Source organism: Eschrichtius robustus, chromosome 8 (genome assembly GCF_028021215.1).
Source record: "Eschrichtius robustus isolate mEscRob2 chromosome 8, mEscRob2.pri, whole genome shotgun sequence".
Classification (NCBI taxonomy): Eukaryota; Metazoa; Chordata; class Mammalia; order Artiodactyla; family Eschrichtiidae; genus Eschrichtius; species Eschrichtius robustus.
The window spans coordinates 119,100,850-119,126,131 of record NC_090831.1 but is presented as its reverse complement, the minus strand read 5'-3'; the positions used below and the strand labels follow the sequence as shown (position 1 = coordinate 119,126,131).

The following is a 25,282-nucleotide window of genomic DNA, read 5'->3' as shown; positions in this document are numbered from 1 at the left end:
ACTGCAATACTATGTCAGTACTAAAAATAATTCATTTTACTATATACATGCTATGTATGCCGTACATACTTCTACTGCCACATAACTGCAATAATGTCTCTCTCTCGTATATGTGTACATGTACATTATATGTGTAATCGTACATTAAATTACCTGCCCCATGCTTAATAGGCATGTACATTACGTCATTGATATTACATAGTACATATACATTATTGATCGTACATAGTACATTAAGTTAAATTGGTCTAAGTCAGCATGTTTGATAATCCCGTCCATTAGATCACGAGCTTAATCACCAGGCCACATGAAACCATCAACCCGCTTGGCAGGTGTCCCTCTTCTCGCTCCGGGCCCATAACTTGTGGGGATTTCTACTGATGAACTTTATCAGACATCTGGTTCTTACTTCAGGGCCATCATCTCACCTAAAATCACCCACTCTTTCCCCTTAAATAAGACATCTCAATGGACTAATGACTAATCAGCCCATGATCACACATAACTGCGATTTCATACATTTGGTATCTTTTATTTTTGGGGGGGAAATTGCTTGGACTCAGCTATGACTTTAAAAGGTCTTAACACAATCAAGCAAATTGTAGCTGGACTTGTATTTGTTATTTGGCTAGAGCAACCTACGTTGTGCAATCAGTTAATGGTCACAGGACATAGCACTTTACTATTCCCCACCGGCTTAAAATAATTATATATCATAATGAATGAACCTCAACCCCCCTCCTATCATACCAAGGAACTACTTAGATATTCACCACCCATATAGACAGACTTCCCCCTAGATTCGCCAACCATCCTATCGAAAATCTAATACTAAATCTGACATAAACCACGTAATACAACCATACAAACATAACCTATGCACAGCAAGTTAATGTAGCTTAAACATCTCATAAAGCAAGACACTGAAAATGTCTAGATGGGCTCACCAGCCCTGTGAACATAAAGGTTCGGTCCCAGCCTTCTATTCGTTTTTAATAGAATTACACATGCAAGTATCTGCATCCCAGTGAGAATGCCCCCTAAATCACTAAGATTAAAAGGAGCAGGTGTCAAGCACACCACACCAGCAGCTCACAACACCTTGCTCAACCACATCCCCATGGGAGACAGCAGTGATAAAAATTAAGCCATAAACGAAAGTTTGACTAAGCCATATGAATCAGGGTTGGTAAATTTCGTGCCAGCCACCGCGGTCATACGATTGACCTGAATTCATAGAACTACGGCGTAAAGCGTGTTAAAGAACCATACAAGATAAAGTTAAACCTTAATTAAGCTGTAAAAAGCCATAATTAAAACAAAAATAAATTACGAAAGTGACTTTAATAATCTGATCACGTGATAGCTAAGACCCAAACTGGGATTAGATACCCCACTATGTTTAGCCCTAAACCCAAATAATCATAAGAACTAGACTATTCGCCAGAGTACTACTAACAACAGCTTAAAACTCAAAGGACTTGGCGATGCTTCACACCCCTCTAGGGGAGCCTGCTCTATGATCCATAAACCCCGATCAACCTCGCCAGCCCTTGCTACTCCAGTCTACATACCGCCATCTTCAGCCAACCCTAAAAAGGAGCAAAAGTAAGCATAATTATGACACATAAAAACGTTAGGTCAAGGTGTAACCTATGGCATATTGAGACCTACAAGTTTACAGTGCCTTTATGCAGTCAGCCAATGTTGTATTGGGACAAGACCCATGAAATAGCACGGTTAAGTCAGAAATTCAGGAATGTGTACACACATGCTTGCACACATACACACACACATGCACTTGAACCAACACGAAGGCACTGCTGTTTTTAATGAATAATGGTGGATCAATTGGCTATATGGGTAAAAGCTAAAACATGACTTCTACCAATATACTATAAAAAAAAATCAAGTAGGTTTCAGATCTAAGTATAAAAGATAAAAACAAGTTTTATAGAATATTAATTAGTGGCTTATAGTGATAATCCCAGAGGGAGCAAAACTTTCTGAAACAGAATTAAACCAGTATTAAAGAAAATGGTGATAAAATTAAGAACCTAACTCCTGTTTACCTAGAGGCATCATTCAAAGAGTAAAAATGAAATCCACAGAATAGAAGGAAATATTTATAACTCGTATAACCAATACAGGGCTCATGTTCAGAATATTTAAAGAATTCCTGCACATTTTTAATGAAAAGATAGATAATCCAATTTAAATTGGGAAAAATACTTGAACAAATATTTCATGTGAAAGATCATCCAAATGACCCATGAGCACACTAAAAGATTAAGAGATACTAAACTCTCTAGGTCACCAAAGAGATGGAAATTAAAATGCAAAACACAATGATGGTAAAAATTCAAAAGCTTGAAAGTACAAGGACTTGGCAAAGCTATGCAGCAGGGATACATTACTACTGAGAATGTAATTTTGGAAAACTCTGGAAGTATATACTATTTTTGAAACATATGCATAACAGTGACTCATGGATTCCACTTTCAGATATGCCCAAAATAAGTGCCTATATATATATAAAATACACATTTACAGATTTTAAAAAGATTGTGTATATATATACTGTATATGAATATTATTATGATAATTATAATAACTTTTTTCCTAACTTCCAGGGAGAAACCTATCATAGCTTATTAAAGAAGAATGAAACAAGTACTTATCCCTTGTGTGCTTGACCTCACAATCCATGTGACCACACAAATATTTATTGCAGGGGCTCCTATAAGTAGTTTCAGAAATAAATTATTTAATTTACTTATTGTTAGAAAAATTAATGATTTTGGGAAACTATTCGACAAGAACAATTGGCCCTATTTCTCTATATAAAATTTTTCTCTAGAAATAAAAAAGTGAGAGTTATAGAAACATTCCCAAAGTTATGTAATCAATAATGAATTCCATGGAATGTGCTCCAATTACAAAAGTTATGAACAACAATCACTGTTTAGTTTGTCTTTAAAATATGAATGAAATGATATAAATGAGAATTTTTTTAAAATTGTAGTGCAATATATTCTGACAACCAAGTATTTTGGTGCTAGAATAACTAGCCTTCTACAAACATTTTTAATATTTCTAAACACAAAAATCACCATGTCACTTTTCTATCCATGTTCAAAATTGCCTGTTTGTGAATACCTTTTCCATTATCAATTAAATAAATCTAAATATTGGTTACAGTTAAGAGATGCATCTTAATTTGGATTCTTCCAGAGCCCAACTCTGGGACAATTATTCAACTACACGTAATTTTTAGGAAGTAATCCTGGAAAATGTAAGTAGAGGAGCAGAAAAGGGGGATGAAAAGATAGCCACTGAAGGTTGAATGATTAAATACCATAAAATTGTAGTAATTGAAGTTACATACTAATGAGAAAATCTTGAAGCCAGTGTAGAATATGTGTCTCAGTATTAATCCACCTGGAGTGGAAGGGAGCTGGAGTGTCTATACCCCAAACAGTATCTGCTATTGGATGAGAGCTTTGAAGTGGGTGGGCCAAGGGGCACCCACAGCATCAGTTACAAAATTCCTGTCTGAACATCACCTCTGAAATCCAAAATTTGATTGGACATAATTAGGCAGAGGAATAGGTGCGGTTTTCTGGTTCAAGATTGAAGAGGTTAATTGCCAAAAATTTTTAATAAATATTTTCTAATGAGTTTTAAAAATTACAGTAGCATAGATATTTATCCATAGTTAACTTAAGGAAAGTTTAATTTTTTAATTTCAAAAGTTGGCTTTACTTATACTTAACCTACTAGCCTCCTTTATATTATGTATCTTGCACCTGAAGGAATTTAATAAAACTTCTCTACTTGGATAAAATATAATCTAAGGGATACTATCTAATATTAGCTCTGTTATTCACCATAAATAATATGAGAAAAATATTTAAGTGTATCAGTATGTTTTGAGAATGACGTAGCAAATCTATGTAAATGAACTAAAGTTGCTGGCTGGTTTATCACATGAAAAGTGTTCAGCAGATTTTCAATAAGAGGAAGGCTCATTTAGGATGGAACATAGATTATATAATGTGTACAAAGTTCACTTTTAGGCACACTCATCAAGGAAGACAGTCATCCTTCAAAGCCTGAAACTGCAGAGAAGTCTAATTTTTAATCATTGCCACTGGGGTAAAACAAATAGAAAATCAGACACTGATTTCAAATATGAATGAGCCCTTAACTAAAAATCAAATGGGCAACTATAGCATATATCAGGCATTGATCTACTAATTTCTTCAAGTATACCAATCTCTGTTTTGTGTACCAGGGAGAATAAACCAGGGATTTTTCTATTGAATGATAGTTTATGAGGCTCTCAAGTAGCTTGGGTCAGTCAGCTAATAAAAATGACTCCAAGACCTTCATCCTATTTCAGTGCACGTCTCTAACTTCCAAGTTTCAGGTACTAATTTTACAATTAATGGTAGCATAAACATCAAATGTTCTTAATGTCAGCACAAACATTAAAATCCTCCATGGTGGCTGCCAGTTCAATTGCTAGTTCTGGTTGGTCCTCCTGTTCTGAGTTGTCTGCTTAGGGACTTAGCAACTTAGTTTAATGTAGAATCTGCCTTCTACACAAACTCATATATTTACAGATAAATCAAATCTCCAGTAGCTTTTGTTATCTTACAAACTGCAGTACCCTGACAACCCTGCCTGATTCTTCGGCTCCCAGACCTGTGCCCTCAAATGCTTGTCTATCCTGGGAGCTCGCAGTTATCTGACGTTAACTTCGAAGTCCAGCTCCCAATAGATTCAATATCTCTAAAATTCATTCTATATTTCAGGCATGCTGTCATTATAGGTTAAAAGAATATATTTATCACATTGTACATTATATAAGAATATACCTTAGAAGAGATTCGGTTATTATATTTAAAATTCTACACAATTTTATGTATACTTAGAAAGGTTTATTTAGTAAGAAAATAATAAACAGAATTAATAAACATTATATTACAAGATGATCATCAGAGAGCTTTATATTTATTGGTCCTAGAACACTTCCCAGCCTACCTCATATCTACAAGAATAATCACTGCTTTCCCAATGAAATTCTTTGGTCCAACACCTCCTACTAGCTCAGTGGACTCTGATGGCTTATAAACTCTGGTCAGGGCTACCTAGAATGCCTTTCCAGTAGTTTCCTGTCAGTGGAACATCAATTCTTGGCTTTTACACAGCAGAAGTCGGATTAATATGAATATGAAAACCCTGTTAGCCTCATAAATAGTAACTTGAATCTTAAGCATTAGAATGCTGAAATAGGGATGAAAATAACCAAATTACTATAGTTTAGAGGAAGGTATTAGAAATCCTATGCCTCATTGTAAATTACAGACACTGACAGGATTCTCTTGATTTTCTTTTTGCATTTGGTAAGACTTAAGAATGATTTACTTTCATTTACTTCATTATTTTAAAAAATTGCCTTAAATAAATGTGAAGAAAATAAAAGAAAAAGTATTCATTGAAAATTTGCCAGGTACAAACACATGTCAAATAGAAAAACTGTTTTGGTAGTAGGGATACTTTACCATATTTTCACCAGCCAGAACTTTCCCCCCAATTTGATAAGCGACAACGGTAGTCATGTTACCCCACTCCAGGAGATGATAAAGGGTTTTCCTCGGATGAGGACAAACATCCCTGGAGAGCAAATCAGGATAAGTTAAATTGGCATCTGTACCAGCTTCCCTGTTAAAAGAACAATTGATTAGATCTTTATCAAATAGCTACAGGGTTTCTCCCTTCCACTTAACACCTCTCTCATGGGCAGCAAAGAAAAGGATGCTAATTTTCCTCACTTCTCTGGCCGGAGGATATTTCCAGTATGTAGTGTAAGAAGGTGGTCCTCAGCAGAGGAAGAAATGAAAGATAGTGAAGGACAAATTACACACCCCACCTCCAGCTTCATCATTTTTAAAAGGAAGCAACAGAGTTAGAGGGCTCTTATACCCCGTTCAGTTTTATATCATGACTCAGGGACATCAATTTTCACCAGTTGCTTCCCACAAGTGTGACTGGGGAGGGGCTCTGATTAAGAGGAATAAGAAAACTATGTTTAGACAGCATGGGATTCAGATGTTACTCTGAGACCCCAGGAACAGTGCAAGATAGGGGTCTCACAAAGGTGCCTTTTTCTTCTTCCTAAACCTGATGATTTCTGCCAGCCTTCTATCCTGCTCCTCTGTAAACCATTAACTGGTATAACAATAATGATTTCTTCAAAGAGAGAGTGGGTACTACCTCTAGTATTTTTTTCAAAATGAGCTTGAATGTACAGGAAAACTCACAAAGATGGGGAATGGTTGGAGCTGAGTCACCTGCTTCCTGAAGCAAGTGCAGTGTGTGATGAGTCCCAGATACCTCTTCTACCCTGATGGAGAGGAGAGGACACAGGGAGGATAAGGAACTTATATATATATATATAGGGGCTTTATAGTCTGATCAACTAAAACCAACCCATTCCCCAGAGACATTCCTGTGGAGTCCAGGGAACGAATTACAAATCATATTCCCACCATTCTAGGTCTTTCCTACAAAGCAGTGCAAAACCTCCCCTTCCCCTCTTGGCTCTCCTGCTTTGTTATCTATGACAGTGTATAGGTGTGTGTGTGAGTGTGTGTGTGTGCACAGATGTGTGCACCTGCTCATGCAGAGAAGTTAGAACTCATGAAGAATGGCAAAGATGTCTGTGCTCGAGGATCTTGGTATAAAAATTTAACAGATAAGTCATACGTTACTGATTATCACCCATAGTACAATCCCCAAGGATATGAATGTGTTATGGACTTGATCTTGAAATTGTTCCTGTCTCCATACCCTACTTTTGGAAAGATTCATGATGTAATAAATGTGACCCCCATGAAGTTTGTTAAGTTAGCCCCTCAGAGGACTATATCTTCCTCAGGGAGTGAACAATCTCTGTCTGCTGAAAAGTGTTAATGCGCATTATCAAAATTTTCCATTGCAAATATTAATCATTACTTGGAAACTCATGTAGATTGAATCCTATTGCCTGAATGCTTTCCTGCTTTAAGCTACACCTTAAGTATTTGCCCAATTTCAAAAATATTTGCCACCTAAATGTATATCCTATATTTGGAGAGGCTATTATCCCCTCTCTGTTGTAAGCACAGTGTTGTAAGCGTTGAATTTAGATGATGGATGGCTTTGCCTGAACCCACAGATACACAGGACAACAAACAAACATGATGACTCAGATCCCTTAAATTCATGAGTATTTACATTGATTTGGCCCTTGATGCTACCAGAAATCATAGTGTATTTCCTAGTCTCTTCTCTCAGGTTTTTTTTTTTTTTTAATTATTTTCTCTTTCTTTAAACTTCCCATAAATCCTTTCACCCACACTCTTAGCTACTGAATGAGAGTAACTGAGACCATAAAAGCAATCAGATGACAGTTTGTGCAATCCTAACTAACACACTGACTGAGTTGCTGCATTTGTGCATTTATCCCAACTTCTCTGCCCTTCCTGTGGAGTTACTAGTTTTTCCCCAGAGAAGGCCAGCCTACAAATTATATCATAAACTCCATCCCTCTTTCCTACACGAGAACTTCTCTCCAGCAATTTCTGTCTCAAATATCTCTGCTCCTATTTTGTCTTGAACATATCTGATCAGAATGGGAAACTCTTGAGAGAGATTGGGGCAGCCTGCAGGGGCACCAGCTACTGTCTTCTCTGCAGCTTGGTAGCCAGGGGTGGAAGGAAGCCACAGCTGAAACCCCAAGTCGGCCCTCTCTGCCCTGTCCCACTGTCTCATTTCTCCCTGTTCAAGGCTGAGAAGTCCCCAGATCTGCAGTCACTAAGCTGGAGATCCAGGAGAATAGTGCTGTAGTTTCAGTATGAATCCAAAGGCTGAAGAACCAGGGTAGCTGATAGTGTAAGTTTCAGTCTGAGGGCAGGCAAAGACCAATGTCCAAGTTTAAAACATCAGAAAAATTTGTGGACCATAATAGACTACTACAAGCAACTGTATGCCAATAAAATGGACAACCTAGAAGAAATGGACAAATTCTTAGAAAGGTACAATCTCCTAAGACTGAACAGGAAGAAATAAAAAATATGAACAGACTGATTACAAGTACTGTAATGGAATGTGTGATCAGAAAACTCACAACAAACAAAAGTCCAGAACCAGTTGTCTTCACAGGTAAATTCTATCAAACATTTAGAGAAGATTTAACAAGTATGCTTCCGAAACTATTCCAAAAAATTGCAGAGGAAAGAACACTTCTAAACTCATTCTTTGAGGCCACCATCACGCTGATACCAAAACCAGACAAATATACCACAAAAAAAGAAAACTACAAGGCAATGTCACTGATGAACATAGAGGCAAAAGTCCTCAACAAAATACTAGCAAACCAAATCCAACAATACATTAAAAGGATCATACACCATGATCAAGCGGGATTTATCTCAGGGATACAAGGATTGTTCAATATCTGCAAATCAATCAGTGATTGTTAACCACATTAAAAAATTGAAGAATAAAAACTATATAATCAGCTCAATAGTTGCAGAAAAAGCTTTGACAAAATTCAGCATCCATTTCTGATAAAAGCTCTCCAGAAAATGAGCATAGAGGGAATCTACCTCAACATAATAAAGGCCATATATGACAAATCCACAGCCAACATCATTCTCAATGGTGAAAAACTGAAAGCATTTCATCTAAGATCAGGAAAAAGACAAGGATGTCCACTCTCACCACTATTATTCAACATAGTTTTGGAAGTCCTAGCCACGGCAGTCAGAGAAGAAAAAGAAATTAAAGGAATACAAACTGGAAAAGAAGAGGTAAAACTGTCACTATTTGCAGAGGACTTGACACCATACATATAGAATCCTAAGATGCCGCCAGGAAACTACTAGAGCTAATCAATGAATTTTGTAAAGTTGCAGGATACAAAATTAATGCACAGAAATCTCTTGCATTCCTATATACTAACAATGAAAGATCAGAAAGAGAAATTAAGGAAACAATCCCATTCACCACTGCAACAAAAAGAATAAAACACCTAGGAATAAACTTACCTAAGGAGGTAAAAGATCTGTACTCAGAAAACTATAAGACACTGATGAAAGAAATCATAGATGACACAAACAGATGGACAGATATACCATGTTCTTGGATTGGAAGAATCCATACTCTGAAAATGACTATACTACCCAAAGCAATCTACAGATTCAATGCAATCCCTATCAAATTACCAATGGGATTTTTTACAGAACTAGGACAACAAAATCTTAAAATCTGTGTGGAGACACAAAAGACCCTGAATAGCCAAAGCAATCTGGAGGGAAAAAAAAAATGGAGCTGGAGGAACCAGATTCCCTGACTTCAGACCATACTAAAAGCTGCAGTAATCAAGACAATATGGTTCTGGCACAAAAACAGAAATATAGATCAATGGAACAGGATAGAAAGCCCAGAGATAAAATCACACACATATGGTCAACTAATCTCTGACAAAGGCGGCAAGGATATACAATGGAGAAAAGACAGCCTCTTCAATAAGTTGTGCTGGGAAAACTGGACACCTGTATGTAAAAGAATGAAATTAGAACACTACCTAACACCATACACAAAAATAAACTCAAAATGGATTAAAGACCTAAATGTAAGACCGGACACTATAAAACTCTTAGAGGAAAACATAGGAAGAACACTCTTTTACATTAATCACAACAAGATCTTTTTGACCCACCTCCTAGAGTAATGGAAATAAAAACAAAAATAAACAAATGAGACCTAATGAAACTTAAAAGCTTTTGCACAACAAAGGAAACTATAAACAAGATGAAAAGACAACCCTCAGAATGGTAGAAAATATTTGCAAATGAATAAATGGACAAAGGATTAATCTCCAAAATATATAAACAGCTCATGAAGCTCAATATTAAAAAAACAAACAACCCAATCCAAAAATGGGCAGAAGACCTAAATAGACATTTCTCCAAAGAAGACATACAGATGGCCAAGAGGCACATGAAAAGATGCTCAACCTCACTGATTATTAGAGAAATGCAAATCAAAACTACAATGAGGTATCACCTCACACCAGTTAGAATGGGCATCATCAGAAAATCTACAAACAACAAATGCTGGAGAGAGTGTGGAGAAGAGGGAAACCTCTTGCACTGTTGGTGGGAATGTAAACTGATACAGCCACTATGGAGAACGTATGGAGGTTCCTTAAAAAGCTAAAAACAGAATTACCCATATGACCCAGCAATGCCACTACTGGGCATATACTCAGAGAAAAGCATAATTCAAAAAGACACATGCACCCCAATATTCATTGCAGCACTATTTATACTAGCCAGGTCATGGAAGCAACCTAAATGCCCATCAACAGATGAATGGATAAAGAAGATGTGGTACATATATACAATGGATTATTACTCAGCCATAAAAAGGAACGAGATTGGGTCATTTGTAGAGACGTGGATGAATCTAGAGACTGTCATATAGAGTGAAGTAAGTCAGAAAGAGAAAAGCAAATATCGTATGTTAACGCTTATATGTGGAATCTAGAAAAATGGTACAGATGAACCAGTTTGCAAGGCAGAAATAGAGACACAGATGCAGAGAACAAACATATGGACACCAAGGGAGGGGAAGTGGCAGGTGGGGTGGTGGTGGTGGGATGAATTGGGAGATTGGGATTGACATACATACACTAATATGTATAAAATAGATAACTAATAAGAACCTGCTGTATAAAAAAATAAATAAAATTTTAAAAAATTAAAATTAAAAATTGAAATTAAAATTATAATAAAAATAAGAATGTGAAACTCTTTATTTCAAAGACACTAATTATCTATTTGCTATATCCAGTGATCAGTTGTCAGTCATCACCTGACTTGATCTGCCAACAGCATGTAACATAGTTAATTGCTCTCTCTTTCAAACATTTCTTAACTTGACTATCATGATATTATGCTCCCCTAGGGGTCTTTTTATCAATACCTTTCTGGTTGCTCCTTGTCCTTTGCTGGATCCTCATTACCCCTCTCAGATCTAGAATAACTGGCATTCTTCAGGGTTTATTCTTTGTATCTATTTTCTATTCACTTATTCCAGAAATTTCAAAACATTTCATATACTGATAACATATAAATTAATATTGCAAGCCAGGCCTCTTCACAAAATGCAGTGATCCAGAATAAATGTTTATCTACTGCATACTGGTGTGAATTAGCAGCTCCTTAGATGTCCTGTCTCATAGAGTAATTCCAATGCCCTAAAGCCACCTAAAAGGAGTCAATTGTAAGCTTGCCTCTCATGCCTCACCCTCTCTTGTTGTCAAGAGAGTGCCTGCTTTATAACAGTATTACATAGTATATACATTTTTAAAAATGCACTTTAATATACTAATGCTTCTCTTTATTTCTTTCCTTCTCTTAGCTGTCTTTGGTGATTGTTGTCAGTTTACATACATTTTTTAAGGTAATTATAACTAAAAATATCCATTTCATTCTCACATATTGTTTTTAAAATTCAGTCATGATGCCACAATTTGTATTAGAGTTTAAGAATACAGGATCTATGGTCTGACTGGGTTCTAATCCTAACATCACATTTGTACTGTAACTGCAATTTCCTTTTATATGTCATATGTTTATTTGTTCCAGTTCTGACTACCCCTTCCAGAGGCTGTAAAGATGCTCATTTTCTCCATAACTGCAGAGCTGTTTGTTTTCAAGGGTACCACAGAGCTGGAGTGATGATGGAAATAGAGCAAGTTAAAACCCCAAGAGCTCACTGTTCGTATCAAAGGAGAAGTTTTTCCTTGGATGAGCACCCATCAGATTTTTGAAAGCCTTTAATTACTGGGTTTTGGAAAAGATGACTTTGACAAATTTTGTCAGTTTCCATTTTGCTTGTCTGGAGCAGAGAATTCTTGGAGGTCTTTCCTCTGTTATACCCACTGACTTGTGTGTGTGTTTGTGTGTTTTTTAAAGTATATTTTCTGTCTATGCAGAGAGAGCATAAACTATTCTTTACACTATATATGTTTAGATAAATTTGAAGAAACTTTTCTATACTTTCACATTACATACTCTGCCTGTTTAGGAACCTGAGAAGTAGGTTCTGTGGTCCTGATGATTTCTTCCATTTCGTGCCAAATCTTATTGCATTGTCCTATTGTCAGTGTTAATGACACAAATTTGGGGAAGATTTAGCCTAAAGGAGATGTCTTTTTGCTCTTTTGAGTTCAATCTCATCATCAGCTTGATTTGCAGCCTGAAGAATCTTTCTCTCTCTCTCTCTCTCTCTCTCTCTCTCACACACACACACACACACACACAATCTTTGTCCATATAATGGTATTTATTTCCCCATGGTTTTAATTAATCTTTAATGTAAATTTTGAGTATGTGCTCCTGTTAGAGGATCTCAGAGAAATGCAGGCTTGGCCAACTTAATAAGGAATTCTAATATGATTATTGTGACTTCTTAAAGTGCTAGCTAAACCGTAAATAACTAAGATAATTTTGTGTAATTATTCAAAGGACAATCTTACTTTCTGGAAGACCTCATATTTAGGACTTACGATTAAGAAAAAGATATTTGTTCCCAAACTTGAAAAAATGTACTATTCTTCATATTTTATTCCTTGATGGAGAATTTTCAAATAGTTTCTTTAATAATATATTTGATAAGTGACTTCCATATGTCATTGCTTGGCACTCTGTTAACTGACATTTATTTGATTATTTCTTAGACTTCTGAACTAAAGTGTTACTTTTCTAGAGGTGCTGTAACAAAGTACCACAGACTATATGGACTCAACAACAGAAATATATTTACTTATTGTCCCAGTGACTAGATGTCCAAGATCAAGGATTCCATGGGGGGTGGTTTCTTCTGAAGCCTCTCTCTTTGGCTTGTAGATGGCAATCTTTTCACTGTGACTTTACATGGTTTCCTTCTGTGTATCTCTGTGTCCTAATCACCTCTTTTAAAAGGACGCCAGTCATATCATATTGGTGCCAATCCTAATGACCTCATTTTAACTTAATAACCTTTTAAATATGCAATCTTTTTTTATAATAAATTTGTTTGTTTTTGGCTGTGTTGGGTCTTTCTTGCTGCGTGTGGGCTTTCTCTAGTTGAGGAGAGCGGGGGCTACTCTTCATTGCGGTGTGCGGGCTTCTCATTGCAGTGGCTTCTCTTGTTGCGGAGCACGGGCTCTAGGCACGCGGGCTCAGTAGTTGTGGCACGCGGGCTTAGTTGCTCCGCAGCATGTGGGATCTTCCCGGACCAGGGCTCAAACCCGTGTCCCCTGCATTGGCAGGTGGATTCTTAACCACTGCGCCACCAGGGAAGCCCATGAAATGCATTTGTCTTAACGAAGAAAAATATTTTAGGGGTTGGTGTGACACCAAGCCCTAAAAAAAACAAGGTGATCCTCAACAAATTTAACTGGTTTTAGTCAATAAAAACAAAGCCTCCTTAATCTTTATATTATGATAACATAATCTATAGCCTTTGTAATTTATCATTCCAAATGTGAAAAAGCAGAAAGAAATTACCACTAACCAAGAGATAAAAGAGCCAATAGAACAGGTCTCAGATACAGCACAGATACTGAAGCTACAAGACTTCAAAATAACTGTCATTCATTCAAAGAAAATGGGAACAAAGATATTCAAAATTTAAAATGTAATATTTCAATGAAGAAGTAGAATCTAGAAAAATAGTCAGATATTCATTCTTAAGGAGCAAATAACAATATGTGAAATTAAGAAAACATTGAGTGGATTTAATAGCAGATTGGAACAAGTCTAGAGTTGGATCAAGGAATTCAAATAGAGATCAACATAAAACATTTAAATCAAAGCATTAAAAGAAAAAATAATGAAAAGATGGAATAGAGTCTGAAATATCTATAGGATGTGGTTAAAAAAAAAAGCTAACCATACTCAAGAGAAAAGCCACATAACAGGGGACAGGAGTTGCCAAGATGGTGGAGGAGGAAGACCCTAAGTTCACCTCCTCCCACGGACACACCAAAATTATAAGTATTTACAGAGCAACTATTGACAAGAAAGATCAGAAGACTAGCAGCAAAGATCTTCTATAAAAAAGCTATAAAGAAGGAACCACAATGAGATGAGTAGGAGGGGTGAAGTCACAGTAGAGTCAAGACTTATACTCCCAGGTTGGTGACCCACAAATAGGAGGATAATTACGGTTGCAGAGTTTTTCCCTAAGAAGCAAGGGGTCTGAACTCATCAAGCTGCTCCCCTGTCTGGGGTTTCTGTACCAGCAAAAGCCTCCAAACAATTGGCTTTGAAAGCCAGCAGTGCTAACTTTCAGGAAAGCTAGAGGGCTGTGGGAAATAGAAACTCCACTCTTAAAGAGCACACAGAAAATTTCACAAGCTCTGTGACCTATGACAGAAGCAGTAATTTGACAGGAGCCTGAGTCAGATTCACCTACTAATCTTGGAGCACCTCTTGGAGAGGTAGGAGGTGAGTGGAGCTGACCCTGGGGACACAGACACCAGCAATACCCATTTTTTGAAGCTCATTCCTCCATGAGGACACTGGTATTGGAAAGTGCCATTTTGGAATCCTCCCACTAGCTTATTAGTTTTGGAACCTGGCCCCGCCCACCAGCCTGAACAACCAGTACATATATACCTCAGGGACAAGTAGAAAGTCAGGCAGGGACACTGGGCCACTCATGAGCAGGCTTACTGCCTTAAGACCTGCTGAGCCCACAGCCACCCCGGGACCCAACCCTGTATATTAGAGGGCCTAGGATCTGGTCCCACATGCCAGCAAGCTGGCACTAACCCTGGGAATAGACTTATCTATGAGTGTGCAGGCATCGGTCCCAGGACCCCCTGGTCCCCAGCCCCACCCACCAGCAGGTCAATGTCAGCTTTGAGACACATTTGAGCCCACAGCCAGCTATATCAAGAACTGTCCCCACCCACCAGCAGGCTGACACTAGATCTGGGACCCCAGGCTCTGCAACTACCCACCCTCAAACCCTGTTCCATCCACCAGTGAGCCAGCACTAGCTCTGAGACTACTTGGTGCTTGGTAGCTAGCCCCTACCTGACCAGGTCTTGCCCACCACCAGCTAGCAGCCTGTGTATAAGGCAAGGTCTGGCAACCAACAGAACTGGGGTCAGCCATGCCTACCAGACCACCCACAGTAGTCAGCAGGCCACTAAAGAAGGACCCAAGCAGCCCTCATAGGGGGCACCTCTAGAGCACATAGCTCTGGTGATCAGAGAGGAGTGTGCTGCTGGGACATATAGAACATATTCTAGAAAAGCCACATCTCCAAGGTTGGGAAATATAACCAACCAACCAAATAAATAGGAATAAAAACAGCAAATTAGGACAAATGAGGCAACAGAGAAATATGTTCCAAACAAAGGAACAAGATAAAATGCTAGAACGAAGTAAAGTGGAGATAAGCAATCTACCCAATAAAGAGTTCAAGGTGTAATGATCATAAACATGTTCAAAGAGCTTGGGAAAAGACTGGATGAACAGAGTGAGGAGTTAAAAGTTCTTAGCAAAGAGTTTAAGAACATATATAAGAAAAACCAAAGAGATGAACAAACAATTACTGAAATATAAAATACACTAGAAGGAATCAATAGTAGATCAGATGACACAGAGAAACAGATCACAAAGCTGGAAGACAGATTAGTGGAAATTACTGAACCTGAACAGAAAAAGAAAAAAAATGGCGACAATTTAAGAGCCCTCTGGGACAACATCAAGTGTACTAACATTTGCATTATAGGAGTCCCAGAAGCAGAAGGGAGAAAGGCGCAGAGAACATATTTGAAGACATAATAGCTGAAAACTTCCTGAACCTGGGAATGGAAAGAGACATACAGGTCCAGCAAGCAGGGAGAGTTCCAAACAGGATCAACCCAAAGAGGACCATATAAAGACTTGAAAAAATGTAAGACACTGATGACAGACATTAAAGACACAAGCAGGTGGAAGGATACACCACGTTCATGGATTTGAAGAACTTATATTGTTAAAATGCCCATACTATTTAGGACAGTCTACAATTTCACTGCTATCCCTATCAAAATACCAATGAAATTTTTCATAAAACTAGCAAAAAATAATCCTAAAATTCATATGGAAACACAAAAGACCACGAATAACTAAAACGATCTTAGGAAAGAAGAATAAAGCTGGAGGTTTCACACTCCCTGACTTCAAACTATACTACCAATCTACAATAATCAAAGCAGCATAGTAGTGGCACAAAAGGAGACATATAGATCAATGGAAAAGAACAGAGAGCCCAAAAATAAACCCACAGTTATATGGGCCATTAATCTATGACAAGGAAGCCCAGGACCAGATGGCTTCACAGGCGAATTCTATCAAACATTAAGAGAAGAGCTAACACCTATTCTTCTCAAACTCTTCCAAAATATAGCAGAGGGAGGAACACTCCCAAATTCATTCTACGAGGCCACCATCACCCTGATATCAAAACCAGACAAAGATGTCACAAAGAAAGAAAACTACAAGCCAATATCACTGATGAACATAGATGCAAAAATCCTCAACAAAACACTGGCAAACAGAATCCAGCAGCACATTAAAAGGATCATACACTGTGATCAAGTGGGGTTTATCCCAGGAATGCAAGGATTCTTCAATATACGCAAATCAATCAACGTGATACACCATATTAACAAATTGAAGGAGAAAAACCAGATGATCATCTCAATAGATGCAGAAAAAGCTTTTGACAAAATTCAACACCCATTTATGATAAAAACCCTGCAAAAAGTAGGCATAGAGGGAACTTACCTCAACATAATAAAGGCCATATATGACAAACCCACAGCCAACATCGTTCTCAATGGTGAAAAACTGAAACCATTTCCAGTAAATCAGGAACAAGACAAGGTTGCCCACTCTCACCACTATTATTCAACATAGTTTTGGAAGTTTTAGCCACAGCAATCAGAGAAGAAAAAGAAATAAAAGGAATCCAAATCGGAAAAGAAGAAGTAAAGCTGTCACTGTTTGCAGATGACATGATACTATACATAGAGAATCCTAAAGATGCTACCAGAAAACTACTAGAGCTAATCAATGAATTTGGTAAAGTAGCAGGATACAAAATTAATGCACAGAAATCTCTTGCATTCCTATACACTAATGATGAAAAATCTGAAGGTAAAATTAAGAAAACACTCCCGTTTACCACTGCAACAAAAAGAATAAAATATCTAGGAATAAACCTACCTAAGGAGATGAAAGACCTGTATGCAGAAAATTATAAGACACTGATGAAAGAAATTAAAGATGATACAAATAGATGGAGAGATATACCATGTTCTTGGATTGGAAGAATCAACATTGTGAAAATGACTCTACTACCCAAAGCAATCTACAGATTCAATGCAATCCCTATCAAACTACCACTGGCATTTTTCACAGAACTAGAACCAAAAAAACTCCTAATTTGTATGGAAACAAAACAGACCCTGAAGAGCCAAAGCAAGCTTGAGAAAGAAAAACGGAGCTGGAGGAATCAGGCTCCCTGACTTCAGACTATACTACAAAGCTACAGTAATCAAGACAGTATGGTACTGGCACAAAAACAGAAATATAGATCAATGGAACAGGATAGAAAGCCCAGAGATGAACCCATGCACATTTGGTCACCTTATCTTTGATAAAGGATGCAAGAATATATAGTGGAGAAAAGACAGCCTCTTCAATAAGTGGTGCTGGGAAAACTGGACAGCTACATGTAAAAGAATGAAATTAGAACACTCCCTAACTCTGTATACAAAAATAAACTCAAAATGGATTAAAGACCTAAATGTAAGGCCAGACACCATCAAACTCTTAGAGGAAAACATAGGCAGAACACTCCATGACATAAATCACAGCAAGATCCTTTTTGACCCAGCTCCTAGAGAAATGGAAATAAAAATTAAAAAAAGAAAATGGGACCTAATGAAACTTAAAAGCTTTTGCACAGCAAAGGAAACCATAAACAAGATGAAAAGACAATCCTCAGAATGGGAGAAAATATTTGCAAATGAAGCAACTGACAAAGGATTAATCTCCAAGATTTACAAGCAGCTCATGCAGCTCAATATCAAAAAAACAAACAACCCAATCCAAAAATGGACAGAAGACCTAAACAGACATTTCTCCAAAGAAGATATACAGATGGCCTACAGACACATGAAAGAATGCTCAACATCATTAATCATTAGAGAAATGCAAATCAAAACTACAATGAGATATCAGCTCACACTGGTCAGAATGGCCATCATCAAAAAATCTACAAACGATAAATGCTGGAGAGGGTGTGGAGAAAAGGGAACCCTCTTGCACTGTTGGTGGGAATGTAAATTGATACAGCCACTATGGAGAACAGTATGGAGGTTCCTTAAAAAACTAAAAATAAAACTATCATACGACCCAGCAATTCCCCTACTGGGCATATACCCTGAGAAAACCATAATTCAAAAAGAGTCATGTACCACAATGTTCATTGCAGCTCTATTTACAATAGCCAGGACATGGAAGCAACCTAAGTGTCCATCAACAGATGAAGGGATAAAGAAGATGTGGCACATATATACAATGCAATATTACTCAGTCATAAAGAGAAACAAAATTGAGTTATCTGTAGTGAGGTGGATGGATCTAGAATCTGTCATACAGAGTGAAGTAAGTCAGAAAGAGAAAAACAAATACCATATGCTAACACATATATATGGTATCTAAGAAAAAAAAATGATCATGAAGAACCTAGGGGCAAGACGGGAATAAAGATGCAGACCTACTAGAGAATGGACTTGAGGATATGGGGAGGGGGGAGGGTAAGCTGGGGCAAAGTGAGAGAGTGGCATGGGCATATATACACTACCAAGCTAGTGGGAAGCAGCCGCATAGCACAGGGAGATCAGCTCGGTGCTTTGTGACCACCTAGAGGGGTGGGATAGGGAGGGTGGGAGGGAGTGAGATGCAAGAGGGAAGAGATATGGAGATATATGTATATGTATAACTGATTCACTTTGTTATAAAACAGAAACTAACACACCATTGTAAAGCAATTATACTACAGTTAAGATGTTAAAAAAAACTTTTTATTAAGTGATTTTGATTTATAAAAAAAAAAATCTATGACAAGGAGACAGGAAAATACAACGGGGAAAAGACAGCCTCCTCAATAAATGGTGTTGGGAAAACTGGACAGCTACATGCAAAGGCATCAAACCTGACTACTCTCTCATATCATGTAAAAAAATAAATTCAAAATGTCTTAAATAATTAAATATGAGACCTAAAAACACATAACTCCTAGAAGAGAACATGGGCAGAATACACTTTGACATAAATCATACCAATATGTTAAGATCTGTCCCCTAATACCAAGGAAATAAAACAGGACCTATTAAACTTAAAAGCTTTTGCACAGAAAAGGAAACCATGGACCAAAGAAAAAGAAAAACTATGGAATGGAAGAAAATGTTTGTAAATGATATGACCAATAAAGGATTAATATCCAAAATATATAAACAGCTCATACAACTCAATAGAAATAAAACAAACAACCCCAATCAAAAATGGGGAGAAGACTTCAATAGACGTTTTAACAACGAAGACATACAGGTGGTTAATAGGCACCTGAAAAAGGGCTTGACATCACTAATTATTGGGGAAATGCAAATCAAAACCACAATGAGATATCATCTCATACCTGTTACCGTGACTATTATCAAAAAGACAAGAAATAACAAGTGTTGATGAGGATGTGGAGAAAAGGGAACCCGTGTTCACTGTGGTGGAAATGTAAATAGATGCAGCCACTATGAAAAACAATGGGGAGACTTCTCAAAAATCTGAAAATAGAACTACCAGATAATCCAGCAATTCCACTCCTGGGTATTTATCCAAAGAAAACAAAGACACTAATTAGAAAAGATATATGTACCCCTATGTTCATTGAAGCATTATTTATAATAGCCAAGATATCACAGCAACCCTAGTTCCCATCAAGAGATTAATGGATAAAGAGGATGTAGTATATATACATGATGGAATATTACTCATCCATAAAAAAGAATGAAATCTTGCCATTTGCAGCATCATGGATGGACCTACAGGTATTATGTTAAGTGAAATAAGTCAGACAGAGAAAGACAAATATTGTATGTTATCACTTGTATGTAGAATCTAAAAGTAAAACAAATGAACAAACATAACAAAACAGAAACAGAGATATAGACACAGAGAACAACAGGTGGTTGCCAGATGGGGAAATGGGAGGGAGGAGGAAATAAATAGGTGAAGGAAATTAAGACGTACAAACTTCCAGATGCAAAACAAATGAGTCAGAGTATGAAATGCACAGTGTGGGGAAGATAGTTAGTACCTATATAATATCTTTTTACAGTGATAAATTTTCACCAGACTTATCCTGGTGATCATTTGGAGATGTATAGAAATATAAAATCACTATGTCATGTAGCAGGAACTAACATAGTGTCATGGGTCATTTATACTTCAAAAACAAACATCACACTCAGAAAAAGAGATCAGGTTTATGGTTATCAGATCTCGGGGGGTGGGGGGAACCGGGGGAACTGGATGAAGGCAATCAAAAGTTACAAACTTCAGGTTATAAGATAAAGAAGTACTAGGGATGTGATGTACAACATGATAAATATAACTAACACTGTTGTATACTCTATATTAAAGATTCTAAGAGCTCATCACAAGGAAATAATTTTTCTATTAATTTTGTATCTATATGAGATGTTGGATGTTTACTAAACTTATTGTGATAAAAATTCACATTTTTATATGTCAAATCATTATTCTCTATACCTTAAACTTATACAGTGCTGTATGTAAATGATATCTCAATAAAACTGGAAGAAAAAATTAAAATTAAAAATATATAATGGCACAAAAGTAAATTTTGAGGGAATTATTTCAGAGTATTTCCCAGCATGATAAAGTTTATGTTCCAGTGAATACAGAAAGCTCAGCAAATCACAGGCAGGATAAGCGGAACTAAAACACCACTTGGGCTAAAACATTATAGTCACACTTCTGAAAACCAAAGCTAAAATATTCTCAATAAACAGAGAAAATAATTATACCCATTAGCACCAGGGAGCATTTCTTTCAGATGGAAAAAATAATTTTTTTTTTAGTGTTTCTTGCAGTGCATCTACTGGCAATGAATATTTAATTTTGTTTGGTTTTATTTTTTTGCTCATACTAGGTCCTTGAGATTTTGCCCTATCTATTATTCCTCACTTGGATTTATTTTGCAATAAACATAGGCAAATTCAGGCTCTCAGAAATTTCCTTTGTTAACCATTTATTCACCCTTTCTCTGCTCCCACTTATACATAAAACTACTAATTTCATGTATGTTAATAATAAGTGATGTAAAAGCATCATTCAGTCTACCCAGCTGCACTGCTTTAGAGTAGGAGAGTTATTTGTAAGCCTTGCTCATATGATTACTGCTTTCAATATTCACTGTTAAGTCTTGCCTCAGGGTGAACCACAAGAGATTTAGAACAACTATCCACTCTTCCTCCCTCCAAAAATACAAAATGACAACCCTGAACTGAAAATCAAAAACTCTTCATCATTAAAAAAGAAATTGGCAAGTTGCATTTCATTAAATTTAAAAACTGCTGCTCTTTGAAAGACACTGGTAAAAATTGGAAAATTCAAGCCACAGACTGGAGAAAAATCTTTGCATGCATAGGAAAAAATGACTTGATTTCAAAAATATACAAAGGACTCTTAAAACACAATAGTAAGAAAACAAACTACTCAATTTAAAAATGGGCCAAAACCCTAACACCTATTCAAAGAACATGTATAACTGAATCACTTTGCTATACACCTGAAACTAATGCAACATTGTAAATCAGCTATACTCAAATATAAAATGAAATTAAAAATAAACAAGTAGGGCTTCCCTGGTGGCGCAGTGGTTGAGAATCTGCCTGCCAATGCAGGGGACACGGGTTCGAGCCCTGGTCTGGGAAGATCCCACATGCCGCGGAGCGACTAGGCCCGTGAGCCACAACTACTGAGCCTGCGCGTCTGGAGCCTGTGCTCCGCAACAAGAGAGGCCGCGATAGTGAGAGGCCCGCGCACCGCGATGAAGAGTGGCCTCCACTTGCCGCAACTAGAGAAAGCCCTCACACAGAAACGAAGACCCAACACAGCCAAAAATAAATAAATAAATAAATAATTTTTAAAAAAATAAAAAATAAACAAGTAAGATAGATTGCAAATAAGCATATGAAAAGACACTCCATATCCCTGTCATCAGGGAAATAAACTAAGACAACAATGAATTATCAGTGTACACCTAGTAGAATGACTAAACTCCAGAACATTGACAGCACCAAACACTGATTATGATGTGAATCAATAAGAAATTTCATATATTGCTGAGGGGACTTCATTTTCATTCATGTAAAATGATATAGTTACTATGAGAGTCAGTTTCACAGTTCCTTAAAAAAAACTAAACATACTCTTACTATACGATCTACCAATTGCACTACTTGATATTTACCCAAAGGATTTGAACACTTATGTCTACACAAAAACTTGCACAGGGATGTTTAAAGCAAATTTATTCATAATTGCCTAAAGTTGGAAGCAATCAAGATGTCCGTCAGTTGGTAAATGGATAAATAAACTGTGGTGCATTCAGACAATGGAATCATATTCTGCACTAAGAAGAAGTGAACTATCAAGCAAAGGAAAAAAAGAACAGAGGAAACTTAAAGGCATATGACTGAGTGAAGGGAGCCAACATGAAAAAATTACATACTTTATAATTCCAACTATACGACATTCTGAAAAGCCATAACTACGGAGGCAATTAAGAGATCAGTGGTTGCCAGGGATTAGCAATGAGGGAGGAAGGAAGAGGTGAATTTTTAGGGCAGTGAAAATACTGTGTATAATAATATAATGGTGGATGGAATAATTACACACTTCTGCAAACACATAGAATATACAACACCATGAGTGAATTCTAAGTACACTATGGACTTTGGGTGATGATGATGTGTTAATATAGGTTTAAGAATGATAACCAATGTGCCACTCTGAGGAGGGATGTTGATAATGGGGGAGATTATGCATGTGTGGAGGCAGGGTGTTTATGGGGTATTTCTGCACCTTCCACTCAATTTTGCTGTGATTCTAAAATTGCACTAAAACATAAAGCTTATCACATAAAAGTGGGCAAAAGATGTAAAGAGACAGCTCACCAAAGAAGATGTACAGATGACCAGGAAGCAACTGCAAACAAACTCAACATCACACGTCATCAGGGAATTTCTTGTTAAAACAAAAATGAGATACCAGGGCAGACCTATGAGAATTGTGAAAATGCAAAATGTATCTCTGTATATCTTTAAGAAATTCCAGTGTTTGCTATGTTTCTCAGGAGTCCCAACAAGGAGTCCAAACTGCCATTCCCATCAGTGCTCTGAGTCAGGCAAGACAACTAGCAAAACCTCAGTCCACTCCCTGAAAAGCTACAAAGTAGTATGCATGGTCCATTCTTCTTTTCCCCCTTGAGTGCTGGGAGTGGGGATTTTCTCCTGATCCTGACACACTGTGCCAGAGAGGGGAAGTAGATATGGTGGGTAAAATACCATAAATTTTCCTGAACACTTACTGTATCTCTTCTTGGCTTTGTGCTTCTCTGGAGTGCTGCAACCTATTATCTGACTTCTGGTGTTTTCACAAAGGAAATTTGCTCTATATTCTTGTCTCCATGGAGGAACGAGGGCTTAGGGATTCCTCTTCTTCCATCTTGCGGATGTTACTCTTGAGTAACGCTCATCATTAAATCATGCATCTTCCTGGGGAATTTTCTTGAGTTTTTTGCACCAGCAATCTTCTCTCTTAAAGGGAAAAAGTCCACTGAACCAAGTTGTACCCTCCTTCACGTTGTCCTCCTCTTTTTCTGCAATACTCTGTAGAAGGCAGCCTTCACTTGAGCATTCCTTAGACTGTAGACGAGGGGGTTCAGCAATGGGTTGAAGAGAGTGTGAAACAGGAAAAGGATTTTCAGCTGCTCCTCTCATTGACTATTGTCAGGGACCATGTAAACGATCATGGCGATGCCAAAGTAGAACCCCACCACACAGAGGTGGGAGGAGCAGGTGGAAAAGGCTTTCTTGTGGCCTTCTTTTGACTGGATCTTCAGGATGGCCCAGAGGATGCTCACATAGGAAACCAGCATCAGGGAAAGGGGTCCAACTAAGATAAACACACCATCAGCAAAGAGGAACATTTCATTGATCCCAGTATCACCGCAGGCTAATTTGAGGACAGAGCGAATATCACAGAGGAAGTGGTTCACCTCCTGGGGCCCACAAAAGGGTAATCTTAACAGGAGAATTACTTGTACTAGGGCCAGTGAAAATCCACATGCCCAGGAAGTGATGGCCAGGACCACGCATGATCTCCCGTTCATGATGACAGTGTACTGAAGGGGATGGCAGATCGCCACATACCTGTCATAGGACATCACCAACAAAATCAGGCACTCTATAGAACTAAAAGTCAAATTGAAGAGCATCTGCATAGTGCATGAGATAAAGGAGATAGTTTTTTTTATGTTTCACTAGGTTTTCCAGCAAATTGGGTAAATTGCTGGAAGGAATGGATATGTCAATAATGGCCAGATGAGAAAGGAAGTAGTACATGGGGGAGTGCAGTCTGGGGTCTAGGCAAATGAGTCCCAAGATCATGCCATTTGCCAGCAGGTTGATGGTATATAACAGGGAGAAGATACCAAAGAGGAGAAATTCCATCTCTTCACTGAGGGGGAATCCCACCAGGATGAATTCTGTAACCCATGATTGGTTGCCTTCCATTCCTAATAACAGTCTGTAAAGGACTGAAGTGTGATGGAAAGGTCAGATCTGGATAGCAATGAAAACCAGAGTTACTTATCTGAAGTGAATTCAGAGGAAGCTTGTGTGCTTGTCCCTACTTCACTTAGTTTTTTTTCTCCAAAGTTTCTTTACCTTTTGTTTTCTTACTTTTTATTGTGAAGTAATTCAAATTTTAGATAACTATCAGGAATTATAAACAATACTAGTATATAGATTTTACCATACTGTTTTTTTTCATGTTTTCCTTATCATTTATTTTCTCTGTGTGCA

At 37.4% G+C, this 25,282-nt stretch overlaps 3 protein-coding genes across 5 annotated transcripts in view; all 3 read right to left on the bottom strand.

Moving 5' to 3' along the window:
* The window catches only part of ARHGEF5 (Rho guanine nucleotide exchange factor 5), a 224,777-nt gene that overhangs the window by 103,355 nt on the left and 96,140 nt on the right, over positions 1 to 25,282 (bottom strand). The gene's annotated exons all lie outside the window — the stretch shown is intronic.
* LOC137768225 (olfactory receptor 2A2-like) overlaps positions 1 to 25,282 on the bottom strand; it is a 134,710-nt gene that overhangs the window by 13,347 nt on the left and 96,081 nt on the right.
* LOC137768606 (olfactory receptor 2A2-like) lies at positions 24,055 to 24,991 on the bottom strand. Its single transcript, XM_068550148.1, is given in 2 exon segments — positions 24,055 to 24,729; positions 24,731 to 24,991. Coding segments are annotated over 2 exon segments (936 nt in total).